General features: G+C 45.6%; 1 protein-coding gene across 7 annotated transcripts in view; it reads right to left on the minus strand.

The window, feature by feature from the left end:
- Nucleotides 1–21,064, minus strand: part of SNX27 (sorting nexin 27) — a 52,316-nt gene that overhangs the window by 18,273 nt on the left and 12,979 nt on the right. For 6 of the 7 annotated variants that reach the window (XM_073323357.1, XM_073323355.1, XM_073323353.2 and 3 more), the window contains exons 2-6: nt 11,749–11,980; nt 5,572–5,764; nt 4,423–4,487; nt 2,729–2,833; nt 1,365–1,443 (exon numbers count right to left, since the gene is read on the minus strand). In XM_073323357.1, the coding sequence (XP_073179458.1) occupies nt 1,365–1,443; nt 2,729–2,833; nt 4,423–4,487; nt 5,572–5,764; nt 11,749–11,980 (674 nt within the window). Of the gene's footprint in view, nt 1–1,364; nt 1,444–2,728; nt 2,834–4,422; nt 4,488–5,571; nt 5,765–11,748; nt 11,981–21,064 lie in introns of those variants that run through there. The other variant, XM_073323358.2, reaches the window with a different exon arrangement.

The raw sequence follows: 21,064 nt of genomic DNA on the forward strand, positions 1-21,064 counted from the left end.
TTATGAGGAGAGGCTGAGGGAACTGGGATTGTTTAGTCTGCGAAAGAGAAGAATGAGGGGGGATTTGATAGCTGCTTTCAACTACCTGAAAGGGGGTTCCAAAGAGAATGGATCTAGACTGTTCTCAGTGGTAGCAGATGACAGAACAAGGAGTAATGGTCTCAAGTTGCAGTGGGGGAGGTTTAGGTTGGATATTAGGAAAAACTTTTTCACTAGGAGGGTGGTGAAACACTGGAATGGAAACCTAGGGAGGTGGTGGAATCTCCTTCCTTAGAGGTTTTTAATGTCAGGCTTGACAAAGCCCTGGCTGGGATGATTTAGTTGGGGATTGGTCCTGCTTTGAGCAGGGGGTTGGACTAGATGACCTCCTGAGGTCCCTTCCAACCCTGATATTCTATGATTCTATGATTGCAGTCCCGGGCTCCCCACACACAAATCTGCCAATGCCCTGGGATCCTGCCCTGTCATCTCAGTGCCAGGTATCTCTGGTAAAGCAACTGTCAACTTGGTGGCATCAAGTGGTAATTTTGTGATTGAGGCTGCTGCACAGGACACAAGAATGAACCACAAAACGTTGATGATCCAGGATCAAGATCTGCATGCCAATCTAGTCTGCTGTGTCAGAGATATTTTAGAAGTGCTTTCTTTAAAAATCTAAAATGCTCCTGCAATCCAAGCCAGCGGGAACAGTTTGTACTATCTCAGCCTATATTGCACAATTAGCAACATAACACAAGGCACAAGGATTTAGGGCACTCCTGCAGCTGTATAAGAAAGCTGTTAACATACAGATTGTGAGAACAGGGCTAGGAATCAGGACCCCTTGGCTCAAAGCCTAGCACATAAAACCAAACACATTCACATCTAAGTTACCGGACTTCCTTCTGCTTCAGCAAATTCGGTTTGAAACTGGGTGAAAAACAGAAGCACTACTGCTGATGATTTAAGAAACCACAGATAAAATCAATAAGCTTTACTTCTCTTTAGCTGGCAGGGTGGTTTCATCATCAAAACCCCCCCAGACTCCCACAATCAAGGCTCAAATGCCATCAGAGTTCTCAGCCCTTCATCCTCCCAGGCACTATAAGAGCATCTTAAGCACACTGGAATCCTTAAAACTAAAACAGGTTTTCGTTTCTCACAATTTAGTCTCCTTGAACTGTTTAAAAAAGGGAAAGTCAAGCATTAGCAGAAACAAAAACTATCAAACTTCGAGGGCTCCTCATTATCAGAGTCTCCAAGGCCTGGCAGATTTCCCTTGGGGGCTCTGGATTTTGAGAGGAGGTCAGAGCTAAATGAGAACGCCAGCAGGCTCTGCCGCTGCAGAACTTTTGCGTGGTTGGGTTGGGAGGATTGAGACTTACCAAAGGAGTGATTGATCACTTCAAACAAGGCAAAGTAGTTTGCTGTAGTGCTGTCCATTCCTACTTTAGCAGCCACAGCCTAAAGTGCAACCAAAAAGAAAAATCGGGTCAGCAAAATAGTGTTCAGCCCGCACCCGACCTTCTTCGAGGACAGGGCCGGCCTAGCTTCACATATGTTATTTACAAGTCACCGATCCCAGGTATTAGTCACCAAGGAAAGCTTTAACGCTATTCCTGTTCAATCACAGTTTTTATTTAACTAGGGCTCAAAGTCTCTTGCTCTTTCCTTCTGTAAACTGCTCCAGATTTCAAGCACTGCCACAGCTGACAATTAGGTCATCTTTTCTTCTGGCGCCTCAAGTTTCAGTTCCTAGTACACCAGGCACAGACACCCTCCCCCGCTTCCCTTAGGAGTTTTTCCAGCAATACTTCAGTCCTATATGCTAACAGAGCCATGCTTAAGTAGGAGCTCGATACAAGTATGCAATTCAATAGACGGTGTCCTAAATGCATTAATATACAGAATCTGATCAGACAAGCACAGATTTTCACTGCATAAATCTAGAACCCATGAGATTTTACTGTCATGCATTTCCTTTGGCTCTGTTACTTATAGCAACACTTGCATTTGTTCAGGTTTCCTTCTGAACCTGTATCCCCCATTAATTTTCTACGAGCTACCATCCCCAGTTACAGCAGCATTGGCTGCATTTTGTTAACCTACTTTAAATGGATCCCTTGACGGCAGCACCACTCTCTAGGCATACTCACGAAGCAGTAAACCAGTTAAGATCACTATGGTGTGGGGTGTTGCAGTGACTTCAATGGGAGTTGAGAAGGGTCAGGACCTCCCCGGGGTCAGGCCTTAAACCTGCTAGTCCAACTCTACAAGGCAGCTAAATACTAACCCCACGCTCACGATTTCCCCAACGCAGAGAGCTCCTATTAAGACTCAAGTCGCTGCCCTACTAGACAGCCGCACAAGAATCGTATGTTGGGTTTGCAAGCTCTCATTGCCTGCAGACAGCTAACTCTCTGCAGCAGCAAGACAAAATTTGTCTAGTAATTAGAGAAATCCTGCTGCAGCTTTTAAGATATCATCAGTGAAAATTAACAGAGCGACGACTCTGCCCTTGCAGGAGAAACTGCCAAAGGAAACACCATTTCACCAAGATGTAAGGTTGGATTTCTCCAGCTCTCTCTTCCCTGTTGTGTTATTGCAGGAACAGTTCCATTGGAACACACCCACCACGGAGAACAGCAATGGGAAAGGTCTCTCTGTGCATCTAGGGTCTTGCTTCAAGTTTGAACCACATTCATCTATTTCAGATATTTAGAAAGCTTCATGCAAATATGCACCTTACCTGATACACCTGGTCTGTAGTGCTGTTCTTTTTGACCCTGACTGTTACTGTTGTTGTGTCTGGTAGTGCTACTCTTAGTTCCACATCTGACACACCATTGTAATTCTGGAAAAGAGAAAATCCATCACAGTCCTTTCTTCCCATCATGCCACAGAGCATCCAACCAGGAATCACTAGATTTGTATCTCCTGCAGTACCTAGATTACTACAGTCCTGAAGAGGAGTTATTTTACCCCAGAGAAGTGATCTAGAAGTGGCATGGCACATATGCACTCCATGAGTTCAAATTAAATTGGCTACGTTTACAAGAAGATTTATTTTTCTAACGGCCAGCCCTGCAAACTCACACTGGGATCTGAGAATTAAAACAGGCTCTTTCTGGTTCACCCATCGCTATCGGTATCTATTTTATCTGGCCCCCATTATAACAGGATCCGAGTCCCACACAAATAGTAACGCATTATCCTCACAACACCCATGTGAGGCGGGGCAGGACTATTATCTCTCTTGTAGAGGGAGAACCGAGGCCCAGAGACATTAAGTAATTTGCCCAAGATCTCACACAGGAAGTCTGTTGTGGAGCAGGGAATTGAACCAGGGTCTCTTAAACCCTGGCCTAGTGCTCAAACCACGGGACCATCATCATCCCTTTCTAAGGGTTCTGTAGCCCAATTTTGGCCGGTGTTCATAGATGTAAGTGACAAGAAAATTTGTTCCTACAAACAGAACTTGGTTAACCATTCTGGTTGAGGCTGTGTGAGCCAGAACAGACTCCAGCTCCCATTCACTGGAGTCAAAGGTGTCAAGCGTCACTATAAATAAAAATACAGGAACCCATGAACAGGAAGGGGTCATTTTTACATAGTCAATTTTCAGAATATAACCACACTTCAAAATGAATCTTTTACAAGCCTCAGAAACTGATTTCTGATTGCAACAGAGGCAACTTTTTAAAAAAAGGAAGCTGTGAATCCAGCTACTTCACAGGACAGGAACTTGAAAGAACCATTTCAGGTCACGATTGGAAAGGATTTTCCACTTGCCTGAATCAGTGCATTCTAAGTTTGCCAGTGAAGGAAGAAAAGCTCTTGGATACAGCAGCTCTACATACCACAAGAAGTTTTGGAGGAAAAGCAATAGCTGGTGATAAAATAACTCCCAATTGCTGCTTTGCAATCACAACTAAATCATTCCGAGATAAAATATTAATGTTTATAACACCTATTGCCTTGGCTTCCAAAGGCTGCACCATAAAATATGAGTAACATGCAAATGCAAAGCTACTCAAGCTACCAGAGGCTACACAGAAGCCAGCAGTGCTGCAAGATGCAACATTAACACAAGCAGCAAGCAACAAACCCCCATCAGTGGATCTAATATTGGGCCTGCCAAGGGGACATGTACAAAAGGCAAGGGTCCACTATTGAGAGAGTTTGGTTGCTTGTTTGTAGAAATCTGAACTCCAGGAACTGAAAAGAACGGCATCAGAGCTGTTCTTCATTGCAGCAATCCCCTGTATCAATAGCAGGCGGATATAACAGAGGCACATGGCAAACTCTGAGAAGTCTTTTGCCCCCATTATGATGGTACCTAGTGGCCAGTAATGCAGCTTTCTGCAGGAAGGTAACAGTTATGAAAGAGAAAACACAGCATCGGATTAGCACGCCGACGTAGTCTCCAGCACGCCCACTTACCTCGTCCGATTCCGATAAGAACTCCTGCATGACGTCGCTCTCCCCAATAACTCGTATGGAGCACACTACAGGACAAAGAGAATGCTGCGTTAGTGGATCACACCTGGAAATGGGCAGAAACCAAACCAGGGGGTTGGTTTGAACAGAGCCTGGGGGAAGGGAAGATAACTTTCAGTCACTGATAGGTGGCCTGTGTGAAATGAAGTGGTACCTAAGCCCAGTCCACTAAGGGCAGGGTCCACAACGCTAACAGACACTGCTGATTTATTCCTTTCTTGAAAGACTTAACAGGGAGGCTGAGGATTCACTGGGCCATGGAAGGCAGGGCTGAGATATATTAACAATGTGCGAGAGAAGTTTGCTGTGCTAACACCCATGCTGTACCCACTCTAAGCAGAGAACCCTCAGGCTGTCAAACTTGCACCTGGCACAAGCATTTGCACGCACACACTTGATCCATCTCACCCAGCAATAGCCAATCCCTGCTGCTTCAAGGCAAGCCAAGCACAGGGCCATACCATGGGGTGAAAATTCCTTTCTGATCCCCATTTACAGTGCACGTGTGGGGCATGGTCTCTTACTAAGAACACTTACAAGGGCCACAGATAAAGCAGGGGATCTGGATGCAGCATTGCTACCCAGACAGCATAAGCAACTGAAGCCACAGAAGACTCCAGACTCTAAGCCACCAAAGCTTAAACAGAGACACACTACCACCCTTTAAAAACACACAGCAGTGGCAAGGCCATGTTACTGCAGTCTGGCTGGGACTCCCTAAGAAAAAGATCTTAAGAACGATTCTCTCCACAATATCAAGTTTTCCTTATCTCCCTCTTATCCCCACTCTATCCAGCATGTGTGTGTTTACTGGCAAGCGATACAACACTATAAATAACGGCCCACCATGCATTAAAGACTAACTATGTTTTGTTCTTGGAAGTGCTCAGCAAGCTAACACCCGCACCATTACATCAAGTGAAGTTTGGTTTTTCCTGCAGCGTTTCGCTTGGAAAATTGAGCCTGGTTTTAAATGAGCCTCTTTTCCTTGCTGGTAGGCTTTACCGCCATCACCGTAAGACTACCTTTCACTTGCTTGAAAGCTGACAGCTTCAATGTAGCACTGGGCTTCTGGCTCAGCTGGCCCTTTACCTTTCTCTAGATACTCCTCGAGCCCTCGGCGCCTGGCATCCAACTGCTGCTCTGATAAAGAGAAAGGCCATTTCCCCGGCAAGCGTGGGAAGGTGAAATTGGCAAACTCCCGCTTCAGGTTCTGGTGGAGGATGGCAAACTCCCGGTACCGCTTCGAACACAGCTGCCTCCCTGCCATGTAAACATTGTAAACCTATCAGGATGCAGAGGGAAGAGAAGGACAGGAAATTTGTCTAGTGCAATAAAAAGCTTCCCAAATGTAAACAGATGCAGAGCTGCCTTCCTGAGTCTGCAGACAGCCTGAAATTAGCTGAGAGTTGTGAACTGCCTCAGTCATCTCAATGGGGTGTTGACTTTGAAGCTTAATGATAGGTTAGAAAATTGCCAGTAATTTAAATAATTTACTATGTCACAACCGAACGTTTGGTCAGAGAAACACACCAACTAATAATTCCAGGTATCACTATTTGACACAGCAATAGACTGGGGTGGGGGCAGTGAAACAGCTGGCAAAAGAAAAAGGGTTGCTGGAGTTCAAGCTGCCTTTCACCTACAAAAAACATGCACCCTAACCCTCTTTCCAAATGCCCCAACTGTGCACTATCCAGGTGCCACAGTGTCCAGCTTCCACCCTGACAACTTCTACAATGAAGAAAGTTTGAAGGTATCACAAACTGAACATCAAACAAGAAATACTGCACTGATTAGATCAATTGTTTCCATAGCCAATAACGCCACACACACACACACCACCATACATGTGTGTATATATACACACACACACAATATACACTTAAAGTGACAGCTGAATTTCCAGTCTGCTGCAGAATTCAGCATCACAGGGCCACAGAAATCCAGGGCCTTTGCTGCAATGTTTAGGTTCAGAAAACACGAGGCCTTAGTTAAAACACAGACATTCCTCCAGAGCCTAAAGACAGCCTCTGATCAAGGATCAGGCTTAGCAGTAAGAGGCTCTATTCAGCCATGGAGTCTATCAGGCACTGCCAACTGTGCAAGAGACAACGGGGCAGGGGAGAGGGGTTCAAATCTTTTGGAAACATCCTGTCATCCAACTAGCTTCCGTGCTGCGCAAACAGCTCTGATTTCATACAAAGGTCATTCAGGAAATGGAATTTGGCCTCTGTACCCTGATGGGAATTTGACATCAGAAAGGAAAGGAAAACTATCTAGAGCAAAGAGGGGGTTTGGGCAACTTTCAAAGATCTAACATATCTACAGATCATGCCTTCACCATTCAGCCAGGCTCCAATTTTAAGGTCAATTAGTCCTACATACTACATGTGGCAAGGTCTTTTACAAAGAATACTGTTAAGGGGTCCAGAAATGAGCAAGGGATTCAGAATCAGCGTTACCACCTGGACAGCATAATGCAGTGGTTCTCAACCAGGGGTCCAGGACCCCCGGCGGGCCACAAGCAGGTTTCAGGGGGTCCGCCAAGCAGGGCCAGTGTTAGTTTTGCTGGAGCCCAGGGAAGAAAGCCGAAGCCCTGCTGTGCGGGGCTGAAGCCCAGGGCCCCGAGCCCTGTCACCTGGGGCTGAAGCCGAAGCCCGAGCAACTTCGCTTTGCGGGGATCCCTGTTGCGTGGGGCCCCAGGCAATTGCCCTGCTTCCTATCCCCTAACACCGGCCCTGACTTTTATATGTAGAAATTGTTGTTGTGGCAAAGGTGGGCCGTGGAGTTTTTATAGCATGCTGTGGGTCAGAAAGAAAAAGGGTGAGAACCCCTGGCATAAAGAACTGAAGGCATGCACTAGGCTCTTATCCATTTTGCAGATGTCTTGGCATTGCTAATATGCCCACAGTGATAAAGAGGCCCCAAATGATGGGACACTGCCTTAACTAGCTTAATAGGAGGAAAGGAATGTGCTAAAGATATAAAACATGCTTACACCTTTTTGTCGACGTGTAAGAGAAATTTGCGTAACAGCAACCATCTCTCCAAAGTCACACATCAACCCTCCTTGGCATTTGCAACACTGAAAGCACTGGCAAGTCAGAGAAGTAGAGTATTTCAAAAGGCACCAAACTAGACACAAAAGAGAACCTTCCACAGCTCTTGGAAATCCAAAGAATTCTGAGTCCCACTTCGCTTCCAAGATCTGTACAGGGCGTGGTCTTGGAATCTGAATCAATTTGTTTTCAGCATTAGCTATATGAATAGCTGATCTGTGACCTTCCAAAAAAAGATATTTTTTCAAAGCACAACTCTTGTGTTGCTCAAAAGCGTATATTCATTCTTTTGGCATTGCATGACGTGATGCTGGAGAACGCCAGAGGAGGTGGGAAACAAGGAGGCGAGGCCAGTATCAGCTGACCTCCGTCCAGCTGAGAACATACATTGCATTTGTCTAGTCCTTTTAAGACTGCATTTCATCCCAGCCACATTACAGACTTCCTATAGCACTGATACAGCTGCTGTAGCTTCCCTGCAGATTTCTTCTCTTTACACTAAGACTCATGTTTCTATCACCCTTTCCCACGTGGTGCTACAGGATAGAACTGTGAAATGGGAAACTTGCACACTCCCTGTTCACACTATGTCTGGCCACAGCTCTGAATCCTTTGTTTCCATGAGGATCAAATTTGTTCCATTTAAACGCACACGGTACATGTCCTAGGTTACAAGCCTCACACTAGATTCTGCTTCTTGGTGATGAACCAAGTTCTAGTCCTCACCTCCCCACAAACACACATGCTTCTGTGCGTCTGCCCGGTTCCTGGAACAGTAACACTGTGTCAAGTTCTCCATGGGAAAATGCCTCCATTTTCTATGCTGTAAGGGGAAAAAGTAGCAAACTGGGAACCAATTCATCATTTGTCAGCTCCTTACGCTCCAAACTGTAACTGCAATGCACACAGACGGGATTGCTCTGGTTCACCAAGCTTTCAATCTGGGCAGAGCAATTCAAAAACCAGCTGAGTTCCCTTTAAAAATCCCTTCACCAGTGCACAACTGCCTTGCATCCCCCTCCACCCCACCCAAAAAGCAGCACCACATCTGACCCTGACATCTCATCTCAAGGCCCTCGGCAACTGTAGGTCCAGTTCTCTGTGACTGAAACAGCAGCTCTCTAGCCACTAGGAGGTGAAGGGAAGGTTCTGGGTAAGGTGATAAGATATGGGCAAAACGGAGAAAGAAAACCACAATCTGGGCAGTGAATTGGCCAATGCAGTTTTTACACTATTTCTCCCCCACCCCAGGCAATGTATTAATAACCAGCTTTTAAAGCACCCTAGCTGCCTGAGTGTTTAAGTACTGGGAACCAGTGCTGTGAGAATTTTCACTTTAACACTGATCTATGGGCCAGTCCCAGGAGCTGATGACTGGTAACTGTCCCCTTGACAATAAGTGCCTATTTGAGAGGGGAAGAATACCACACTTGTGGTTGGCTTCTGTCTCTGAAAACCAAAGGCCAGATGGAATTTCTTCTTTTTTGCTTTAAGACTCTTTGCTGATTTTTCTCATGGTTCAAACCCAACAGGTATGTTCTCAAAGCTACGCAAATCACCACTAAGGCTAATGGTGCTGAAGGGCTCTGGCCCCAACGGATGGAGTACAGGACACACCTCAACAAGTTTACTACGGAGGCACTTAGGGAACATAAAACACAACCAAAGGAGTCAAGTAAAATGGCCTAGATGAGGCCTGGCCAATTAATATCACTGGAACATGCCCAGAATTCCACTTTGCGACATGTAAGCCATTAAAATGAGATTCTCAGTGTAAATTTGCCTAATCCAGTCAACAGTTTTAGGTCATTCTCTGTGTTGCTTCCCAGCCATTATTCTGCTTGTAATAGATGGCTCACTTTTTATTCTGGCAGGTTGAAGCCCTCTCAGCCATGCTCTAGGTGAACGTTACAGGAGCAGTGCCCAAGAACATTCATGTCTCCATTTGCTCTTGGTAAAATTACTATGACCACGGGTCTCTGCAACGTGGCAGGTCCAACCTCTCACGCGTGATCTGACAGGGTGGCTCAAAAGTGAGAACGAGTTTGATCTCACATCATGAAAGTATCAGACTCACTCTCACAATTCAGGAGCAATTGGACGAGTATTCAAAAACAGCCTGGGACTGGAATGGCAGGTGGGACTGAGGACCAGGATTGAAGTCCATCAGCAGAGCTTGTAGGGATCCCAGAGCTGCAAAAACAGGGATGTTGCAGACCAAGATTGAGGTGATAGTTGTAGGGGTGAACAGGCAAAGCTTCTGGGTGTGTTACTAGAATTGCAGGGGTGCTGAGGAAAGGATTGAGGTGCATTGGCAAAGATGCATGGGCCCCAGAATGGGAACAGCAGCAGATGCTGCGGATGTGCATTGGCAAAGCTCTATGGGCTCTGAAGTGCTAACAGGAGTGAAAATGTGTGTGAGTCATGTCTATAGACATGACTCAGACACACAAGGAGCTGAGTCTGGTAAGATGGTGCCATTTTTACACCGTCACCGTTCTGACTACAAGCAATCTTTAACCGATTCTACCCCCTTCCCCAGCTCTTACTGCTCTGGGAGTCAGTGATATGTTCTCAATTCGAAGCACAGCAAATGCCAGCAACACAAGCTAGATGGAAATACATGCAGCCTAGCTGCCAGCAACAGCCAGCACCAGTCTTTGGGAGGAAAGATGACTAACAGATTTTTCCCAATTGATTCAAACTAACAACAACAATCAGTAAGTAAACTTTAACTGCCACCAAGAGAAAAAAATAGAAGTTTATTTGGTGATCTGCAGGAATTAGATTATTTTTCAAAATTTAATACTGAAGGGGAAGTGCGTACTTTAATCATCCACAACTCAAATTAGGTTTTCCCCTCTCTACATCTCTGGGAGAAGGGAACCAGAATGGAAACATGCAAAATAGCTAGTGCATTCCAGTCCAAGCTGCAGCCAGGCACCCATGATAAGCCAGAGTCAATAGCAAGCCTCAGAGATGCATCTGCTTAGGCGGCAGTTTCAAGACAGACCATGTTATTTGAAAGAATGACCGCCAGCTCCCACAGTGAATGCAGCCAGGCAGGGTCTTCCACCCGGGAAGAAAGTGGTACTTTCTACAGCTGATCCCTAACTAATGAGAACAGAAAGGGAAAGAAATACACAATCTTAACATTTGTTATAGCACAGAGGTTACACACTTAGCCTGCTTATCAGGAGTACTGAACATGTAAACAGCTCCCACTGAATTAAGTGGGAGTGGCAGATGCTCAGCAACTGTGAAAATCAGGCCACCTTAAACACCTGTATGTGAAATCTTTGACCCCATCCCTGAACAGTAGTGAAGGATCACTCATACACACAGCACATTCTCAGGAAAGGCAGCAGAGTGAAACCAGTACAATCACTGTCAATTTCACTCTGCTGCGTGGGAAGCTGTAAGGACACAAGCATGAGAGGAGAGTTTTTCTTAAATGATCATACTCCTTAGGTACTGATTACAGATGTTCCAGGCACTTAATATAAAACAGGATATAGATGCATATATGAGCTAACTGATGGTACTGAATAGAAAGTGTCAACCAAAGGCCATTTGTCAAGGTCTCCCTCTGGGACCCACTGCTCAGAACTACCGCACTTGTATGAACTGGTTAGAAACTGACAGATAACGCAGTTCTGAAAAAGAGTAAGCTTGGGGCCAGTGTAAGTAACATACCTTTGAAAATAACGAGCATCACGAATGAGCTGGTCCTGATCCCAACAGGAACATGTTGGCATCAAAAAAACACCATTATAACAGGCACTAATTGGCTTCCTTGCTGGCAGACTCCGCAGAGAAGCCAAGGGACTGAATAAACCATGGAGGCCACGGTCATCTCAGCCCCAGAAGAGGTTCCTCTGTTATGATGGGTCCTTCTCAGCCTCTCAAAATCACATACAGAGGAAAACTCACACTACTGCTGCTCTATGAATCAGAGGCCTTCATACATGGGACTGTTAATCACCTTTTACATGCACTAAAATTAAAGAAAATAATGGGAGTTGGAGTTCCAAGATATGGTCAGTATTACAGCCTCTTTGGGGTTGAGGGAGAGGGTCTGGCAACCAGAATCCAGGGATCAGATTAAAAACTAGGCCTCTCTGAAAACTCTGACAGCTTAGAACCTGATCAGCAGGAAAACAAACCAATCCTGGACTCCACAAGGCATGCTCAAGCCAATACTAACCACAAACTTCTCGCCGTTCTGCTCCACATGTTTGTATGTGGGGATGGAGATGGGCACAGCTTGCTTTTCAGTGTAGTCATAGAACGACTGCCCCAAAGAGTCGTCGCTGGGGTCGAGGTTATCAGCCTCATGGGGCGGAACGGATAACACTGTCAGTATTAACTCCTTCTCTCCCGCTCGAATCAGGTCCACCACCTGCTTGTGCGTTGCCCCTTCTACATTCACGCCATTCCTGGGAAGGGAAAAAACAATAAGGCTATAAACAAGGCAGATGTCCCTAAGAAGCCGCAAAACCAAGCCAGGTTTCAGAGTAGCAGCCGTGTTAGTCTGTATTCGCAAAAAGAAAAGGAGTACTCGTGGCACCTTAGAGACTAACCAATTTATTTGAGCATAAGCATAAGCATGAGCATAAGCTTTTGTGAGCTACAGCATCCAATGAAGTGAGCTGTAGCTCACGAAAGCTTATGCTCAAATAAATTGGTTAGTCTCTAAGGTGCCACAAGTACTCCTTTTCTTAAAACCAAGCCAGGATCAGCCTAAAAAAGTGTGAAAACAACGTGGCTCTTCTTATTTACTCCCTTTACAACATTATTAGCTGAAGCTGCCTAATATCATGCGGTTCGACATCCCATGTCCTTTCAGTGACTTCCACCAGTCATGAATTTGAGCCAATACCTATTTAGCTCCCAAATTGTAGGTTTTGCAAAAAATAAAGTAAATAAAAAGGGGGATTGGATCCTCCTGATGAATGGAACTGGTTTCAGTTTTATGGCAGCGGAAATAGGATTTGCAATTTAACACTTCACTTGCAGTGCTGGGAAGCCAAACACTACCTTGAGGTATGCCAGTGCAAGAGAACTGAATAGATCTGATCAGTAGAGATGGATGAAATTTTCTCAGCAAATAGTAAATTTGCCAAAAAGTCCATTTTTCAGGGCCCCCAAAACTATTAGCAAATTCAGCTAACAGATTCAGCTGGAATTTTTTTTTTAAGAAGTATCTTTCCAAAAATCAAAAGTTGTATTTCATTTAGAAATTTTTCTAATTTTTTTTTCTAAAAAACAAAAGAAAAGGGGGAAGCTCAACCCTCCCAAATGACCCAAAAAGCAAAAAAATACCAAAAACATTTTGTTTTGGGTTGAAATAAATGTTTTAATTTTTTTCATTTCGGTGCAAAAAAAAAAAAAAAATCAGTTACGGGTTGAACCGATCCAATTTTCCCCACACACACACTTTTCAGTTTGGCCCCCGGATAGAAAAATATCAGCTCTATTGACCAGTTTAGTTTCACTCTCCAACCTATGCGAAGTCCCAAAAGTAAAAGATTTATTGATAGCGAAACGCCCATTCGATTTTAAATCAATGATCAGTTTTTGATAATTTTTTTAATACTAATACGCCTGCTGTAATTTTCAAAATAGGCTTTACTATTTACTACAATTCTTCACCCTCCCAAAATGTTCATTGCTAGATAGGTCCCTGGAAGATGAACTTGTCGCTTTCGATTTAAAGCACAAATCTAAGGAGGTCCAAGGTTAGGGAAGCAAAGCTTTATAATGAATATTGTGCATTGTTCCCATCAGGCAGCAAACAGAAAGCAGCTTTAATAGATTTTAAGGCCTCAAGGGACCACTATGATCACCTTGTTGACCTTCTGCACAACACTGGCCAGAGAATTTAATCCAATAATTTCTGTATCTAGTCCCATAACTAACAGTTGAGTTAGAGCAAATATTTAAATTAGGAAATAAACCCAATGTAAAAAAATGGAAGGTTTGAAACTCTTGACACTAAGTGGTCTCTAAGAACTGCAAATGTTATTGCTCTCTCAACAACACACACTGGACAGTCAAGCTCTGCTAAGTTCTGTTCCAAGGATAGCCCAAGACACAACAGACCACACCTGGTTACCAGTTTTTAAAGGCATTTGTTTTGTAGTCAAATAAAATCCAAACATAGCTGTTTTGTTTTTTCTTCCAGTTCTGGGGAGGGGGGGAAAAAGCTGTTTTTCTCCCAGATAAGAATTAAATTTAGCAGCAAGCCTCCATAGATGGTGTCAACGGAATAGTCTCTGTCAGGGTTTGGTATCTGAAACATCCAGTTGTATAAACAAGAACAGTCCAAGCTGCATCCCCGCTAATCAGCCCAGATGCACTGGAACTGGGCTGCAGGCTCCAGACAGAGCACATCTCATCTGAAGGGACCAGTCCCCTTCTCTTCATTAACTGCACAGGCTGCTCAAAAACACATACTTGGAATGACATGAACACAGAATTAGCTCAGGGATAGGGCAATGAGAAACTCCTTTAATCTTGGGGTCGCTGGTTCCAATCCAACTAAAGTCAGAGTGACCAAAACTAGGCCCCCCGATTTGTTTTCTTGCCACAAAGGAACTGCTCTGTCCTATCAAGCTAATTGTCCATCATGTCCCATATACTGTGCCTCTGGCCATGAACACCTAATGCTTCAGAGGAATGCAAAAGAAAAGCTGTGCGCACTTAGTTATGAAACACTGCCCATGCGAGCGGAGGAAGAGAATTTTTTCTTAAACACCCCCCTCAGGCAATTCCATATCTCCCTCCTTGAGCGTGAGAATGGATTTTCATTATCTAATTGAGGAAAGCCACAACCACCACTCTCAGAATTATCCAAGCCTGCTTGAAATGCAGCCACCGTATTTAGCTTTCTGTCCTTCCAAATTCTCCTTAACACTGAAATAAAAAAAAAGGCAGCTCTTACTGCTTAATATCCAGTACCTTTTACTGAACTTTTACTTATAGGAACATCCCTGAAAAGATTGTCTAAATTACAAATCCGATTCAAGGTTCTGAACCAAGCCGAAAAAACTGCTTAAGAGGGTACTCATAGAAATGGACAGGATCAAACTGTCACAGCCAGGTTCAAGTTACTCTCTGGACCAGGGTATTAAGCGTGGTCATTAAAATTCTGTTCAAAGCTCTATGCAGCCAGGGTTTCCGTATCGTTTTAAAAGGCAAAAGTGAACCTTCCCCACACACTGCCTTCAGGTTCTTCTGGGCTTAGAGGAGTTTGCAGAACAATGAAAGCTCAAACGCTTTGAGCACCTGAGGAAGGTGGCATTACTTTGTGTACAACGGTGCGGGTACTAGCCTGGGACATGGGCTCAATTCCCTGCTCTACCACAGATGTCCTGCATGATCTTGGGCCAGGTACTTAGGGCTTGTACACACTACCACTGATGTCACTCAGGGAGTGTGAATAAGCAATATGTTTCACTGACCTAAATGCCAGTGCAGACAGTGCTCTCTCTCCCCCATCAACATAGCTATTGCCTCTTGCAGAGGTGGTTTTATTATGCCAACAGGAGAGCTCCCTCCCATCGGCATAGAGCATCTTCACCAGATGCATTACAGTGGTGCAGCTGCACCGCTGTAGTGCTTCTAGTGTAGACTGGCCCTTAGTCTCACTGTGACTCAGTTCCCCAACTGTAAAGTGGGGATAAGAGCAGGGTTCTACCTCACAGAGGTGGCTGTGTGGATAAAAACATGAAAGCAGTGGTTCTCAATCGGCGACCCAATCAGCACACAGCTGCGGCTCATGTGACCTCCTCAGGGCCATACAGGTACAGTAACTCCTCGCTTAATGTTGTCATTATGTTCCTGAAAAAATGCTACTTTAAGCGAAACGATATTAAGCGAATCCAATTCCCCATAAGAATTAATGTAAATAGGGAGGGGGTTAGGTTCTGGGGGGGGGGGGGAAGGGGGGATAAATATATGTGTATATATATATATATATATATATATATATATACACACACATATACACACATATACACACATATACACACACACACACTATAAAGTTTTAAACAAATAATTGAATACTGTACACAGCAATGATGATTGTGAAGCTTGGTTGAAGTGGTGGAGTCAGAGGGTGGAATATTTCCCAGGGAATGCCTTACTGCTAAATGACGAACTAGCACCTGGCTAAGCCCCCAAGGGTTAACACATTGTTGTAAATGTTGTACAAGGCAACATGGAGGGAGGAGACACAACAGACCCATGGCAGTGGCTGCAAACATTCCCTGCAGAAACTGAACGTGATGAACCACCCATGCTATCCCATTAAAGCACACCACTCCCTCCACTTTCCAAAGTACTGGGGGTGGGGAGGGTCCATGAGACAGGCACACACACCATGTGCGTGTCTGAGAGAGAAAGAGAGACAGACAGACACACAGCATGTGTGAGTGAGAGAGACAGACACACATTGCCCCTTTAAGTATGCTGGCCACACTCTAAGTACACTGCCTTTTTAAGAAGATCAGCAAGCTGAGACAGCAGCTGCTGCCAGCAAGCTCCCTCTGTCCTGAGCCCTGTCATATCCCCTCCTGCTCCGTGGAGATGCGGTACAGAAGTGGGGGCATGGATACCCTGACATCAACACCCCTTCCCCCACCCCCCCGCACAGCAAGGAGGCGGCGCCCAGGAGCAGCTCCAAGGCAGAGGGCAGGAACAGCACACAGCAGAAGGGGGAGGGACATCTGAACTGCAGGCAATTGATAGCCTGCTGGGCTGTGCACAGGGAACTTAGGGGAGCTAGTAGGGGGGCTGCCGGCCCACCCTAGTTCCATGCCCCCCACCAGCTTGCTCCAACAGGCTGCTTTTCCTGCAAGCAGTGGACAAAGCAGGTGGCTGCCAAACAATGTTATGAGGGAGTATTGTGCAACTTTAAACGAGCACATTCTCTAATGGATCAGCAAACAACATTAACCAGGACAGTGAGGAGTTACTGTAGGATATATATTGTGTGGATGCAGCCCACATAACACATTCAGAGCTGCATATGTGGCCCACAATAGTAAATAGTGTGAGAACCACTGCATTAAAGAATGGGAGGCACTGTGCTCCTAGCAATGAGGGCCGGGTAAGTACCTAAGACAGATAGCTATCTAAGATGTGTCCTACAGTCCCTCATCACGGATCACCTCCTGCCACAGGATTAGAGTGTGTATGGCTCCCTTTAAATTCGCATTCTGGATATTATAATGCAGCCATAACTGTCAACTGAACCAAGCTGTCCGTCACTGAAATTTAGTGCCACAATAAAAATGAGAAAAGGAGTACTTGTGGCACCTTAGGGGCTAACAAATTTATTTGAGCATAACTTTTGTGAGCTACAGCTCACTTCATCGGATGTGGAAAATACAGTGGGGAGATTTATATACACAAAGAACATGAAACAATGGGTGTTACCATACACACTGTAATGAGAGTGATCAGGTAAGGTGAGCTATTGCCAGCAGGAGAGGAAAAAAACCTTTTGTAGTGATAATCAAGCCATTTCCAGCAGTTAACAAGAACGTGTGAGGAACAGCAGAGGGGGAATGTAATGACACATCCACTCCCAGTCTTTATTCAAGCCTAATTTAATGGTGTCCAGTTTGCAAATTAATTCCAATTCAGCAGTCTCTCGTTGGAGTCTGTTTTTGAAGTTTTTTTGTCGAAGAATTGCGACTTTTAGGTCTGTAATCGAATGACCAGAGAGACTGAAGTGTTCTCCGACTGGTTTTTGAACATCATTCTTGACGTCTCTCATTTGTTCCATTCAACTGAAGTTCACGTGCTTCAAGTTTACCCTGCATGGGAATTGTACAGAATTACACTGGGTCTGTGAAACCCCAAGATACTTATTTCATGAGTAGGACCCCACCAAATTTACGGCCGTGAAAAATGCATCACAGACCATGAAATCTGGACTCCCCTGTGAAACCTGGTCTTTTGTGTACTTTTACCCTATACTATACAAATTTCACAGGGGAGACCAACATTTCTCAAACTGGGGGTCCCAACCCAAAAGGTGGTTGTGAGGGGGTGGGGGGGATGTCACGGTATTGCACCTCTGTGCTGCCTTCAGAGCTGGGCAGCTGGAGAGCAGAAGCTGGCCAGCCTCCCAGCTCTGAAGGCAGCGCTGCTGCCAGCAACAGCACAGCACCAAAGGTGGCAACACCACAACCCCCCCGCACAATAGCCCCCATGATCCCCTTTTGGGTTGGGGCTCCCACGGTTACAACTCTGAAATTTCAAGTTTAAATATCTGAAACCATGAAATTTATGATTTTTAAAATCCTATGACTGTGAAATTGACCAAAATCTACCATGAATTTGGTAGTGCCCTATTCATGAGACAGCAATCATAGAATATCAGGGTTGGAAGGGACCTCAGGAGGTCATCTAGTCCAACCCCCTGCTCAAAACAGGATCAATCCCCAACTAAATCATCCCAGCCAGGGCTTTGTCAAGCCTGACCTTAAAAATATCTAAGGAAGGAGATTCCACCACTTCCCTAGGTAATGCATTCCAGTGTTTCACCACCCTCCTAGTGAAAAAGTTTTTCCTAATATCCAACCTAAACCTCCCCCACTGCAACTTGAGACTATTACTCCTTGTTCTGTGATCAACTACCGCTGAGAACAGTCTAGATCCATCCTCTTTAGAACCCCCTTTCAGGTAGTTGAAAGCAGCTATCCAATCCCCCCTCATTCTTCTCTTCCGCAGACTAAACAATCCCAGTTCCCTCAGCCTCTCCTCATAAGTCATGTGTTCCAGTCCCCTAATAATTTTTGATGCCCTCCGCTGGACGCTTTCCAATTTTTTCCACATCCTTCTTGTAGTGTGGGGCCCAAAACTGGACACAGTACTCCAGATGAGGCCTCACCAATGTCGAATAGAGGGGAACGATCACGTCCCTCGATCTGCTGGCAATGTCCCTACATATACATCCCAAAATGCCATTGGCCTTCTTGGCAACAAGGGCACACTGTTGACTCATATCCAGCTTCTCGTCCACTGTAACCCCTAGGTCCTTTTCTGCAGAACTGCTGCTGAGCCATTCGGTCCCTAGTCTGTAGCGGTGCATGGGATTCTTCCGTCCTAAGTGCAGGACTCTGCACTTGTCCTTGTTGAACCTCATCAGATTTCTTTTGGCCCAATCCTCTAATTTGTCTAGGTCCCTCTGTATCTTATCCCTACTCTCCAGCGTATCTACCTCTCCTCCCAGTTTAGTGTCATCTGCAAATCTTGCTATCCAAGAATTGTTTCCTTCAGTGTGAAGTTAGTGTTGTTAAACAGTGCAGCAATAGACAGTCCGAGAGACTGACGCCATCTGTCTGTCCATAGACCAGGTTCAGCACAAGGGGCCGCAGGTCATGTTTTCCTCACACTGTCTGCCGCCTCTGTGCTTCAATCCAGACCTGAAATGGGGAGGGGGAGTTGGGCGGAGGAGAGAATTCAGTTACTGTGGCCCATTCAATCCCGGGTTTCCCGGAGAGACTGCCACGGATTGCCAGTTGTGATGGTGGTTTTGGTAATATGGACGACTATACAATAGGAACTGGACTGAGATCCACCAGATTCATTTCACGAGGGCTACAAGATGGAAACAGTTTTTAGTCACTCACAACCTGAGCTGGATACGACCTAGGACCCTAGAAGAAAAAACTCAATACTCATTCCCAGTCACCAGAGCCACCCCCGTCTCTCTCCTGACAGAGGTCATGCCAGCAAGAAACATAATTCAACTGCCCTCCTCTCCTCACTCACAATTTCTAGAGCTTGCTTAACCATGCCTGCTTCCAGGCTGATCTGAAAATGGCTGCTTCCTTGTGCAACTGGATACAGACAGCCCCAGTTCCCTTCTAGAACCACACTTCCTCCCAGAGCTGGGAACGGAACCCGGGTGCCTCAACTCCAAGTCCTGTCGCTAACTACTGCAATGTATCATTTCATTTGCACAAAAGTAACTGTCTGTGAAGCCCCCCGCCCCCCCCCCGCCACCCAGTCACTTAAAGTATCAACCCAACAGGCTTCTTTATAAGCCCAGACACGATTTCAGTGGCAGTCCTGCTGCTGCTCCACTGCACTAGGCCCCAGCTCGGCAGTACAAAGGCGCTGAAGGGAGCTGTGCAATATCACAGGGGCCAGAGGCCTAGCACCTGCGCAATAAAGTCACCATAGCAACTCAGCCAGGAGTAATCACCTCCAAGCCAAAGAAGGGGAACGGTACTTCATAACCAGGGATACTAGTTTTCTGTGATATAAAAACCAAAATTCTCTGATTTAAAAAAAAAAAAAAAAAAAAACAGCATTTTTCCGTGATTACAATGAAACGCGGAACTTTAGTTTCCCTAGCCACAATATATACAGGTATCAGTTGAACACGACGTTTTACTGATGTACAGTAGAACCCAGTTTATCCGAGCCTCCATTATCCCGCTCTCTGTATTAACCGAACCACCAGCTGGCCAGGGCTGAAAGCAGCGGGGCTAGGGCTGACAACTAACGCTCCGGGCTGGCGGTTCTGTTAATACAGAGAAGCGGATAATGGAGCGCAGATAAATGGGGTTCTACTCTATATTTTTTCACAAAATGTAAAAACTAAAGATTTTCTGTAAAAACGCAAATTCCACAATTTTCTGTGGCAAATGGATTTCTAGGATCCCTGATAATATGGCACGGACAAATCAGAAGCCTCCAGAAGGGCGAGATAAGCTTAGCCAAACTACGTAATATTTACTCAGTGATAGAACTGTTTGGTTTTCCAGAATTTAAACACACTGGTTCCTAAGACAATTGGACACTAGAGGATTTTTTGGACATGAGTGCATTTTGTTTTGGTTTTACTTCCACCCTTGTCTGGACGTTGTAAGAATGATACTAAGTTCCCCTTGCCTTCCAGCAGACTCGCCCTGTCCCAGAGGAGAACTAGTTGGCTCCTATCCAATCTGAGATGTCTCGCTGCAAGACGCAAAGTTGTATGGAGCCCCAAGGTGGAACCCTTAACGAGGAAGCATTGGTAGCATTCACTACCAATGGGCTGGAGAACCAAAATGATCTGCCATGACAAGGCTCGCCAGCCCCTGGGCAAGGCATCCTGCTGGAGGGAGCCATTTGCGGTACATGGTTTTCCTAGTGTAAATGGGGCCTTGGGGGACACTGACCTAGGCGCTGACTCCATGGCTGGAGCACCCACGGATCAACTCCTCCTCCTGCCCCCCTGCATCCCTTGTGCCCACTGGGGCATCGAGAAGCTCCTCCCCCCTCCCTCCAAGTGCCTCCCACAATCAGCTGTTCAGTGGCATGCAGGAGGCACTGGGAGGGAAGGGGACGGGTGGGGGCAGGAAGAGGTGGGGAAGGGAGCAGGAAGAGGCAGGACTGGGGCGGGAGTCGAGCAGCTCCCGGGAACTGGTGAAGTCAGTGCCTCTGGACATAGATATTTTTGACAAGGTAGGATTTCCCCACATCGCTATGCTTAAAAAGGGATATTTCCAAGG

This window comes from Lepidochelys kempii, chromosome 24, assembly GCF_965140285.1.
Source record: "Lepidochelys kempii isolate rLepKem1 chromosome 24, rLepKem1.hap1, whole genome shotgun sequence".
In the NCBI taxonomy this organism is placed as follows: Eukaryota; Metazoa; Chordata; order Testudines; family Cheloniidae; genus Lepidochelys; species Lepidochelys kempii.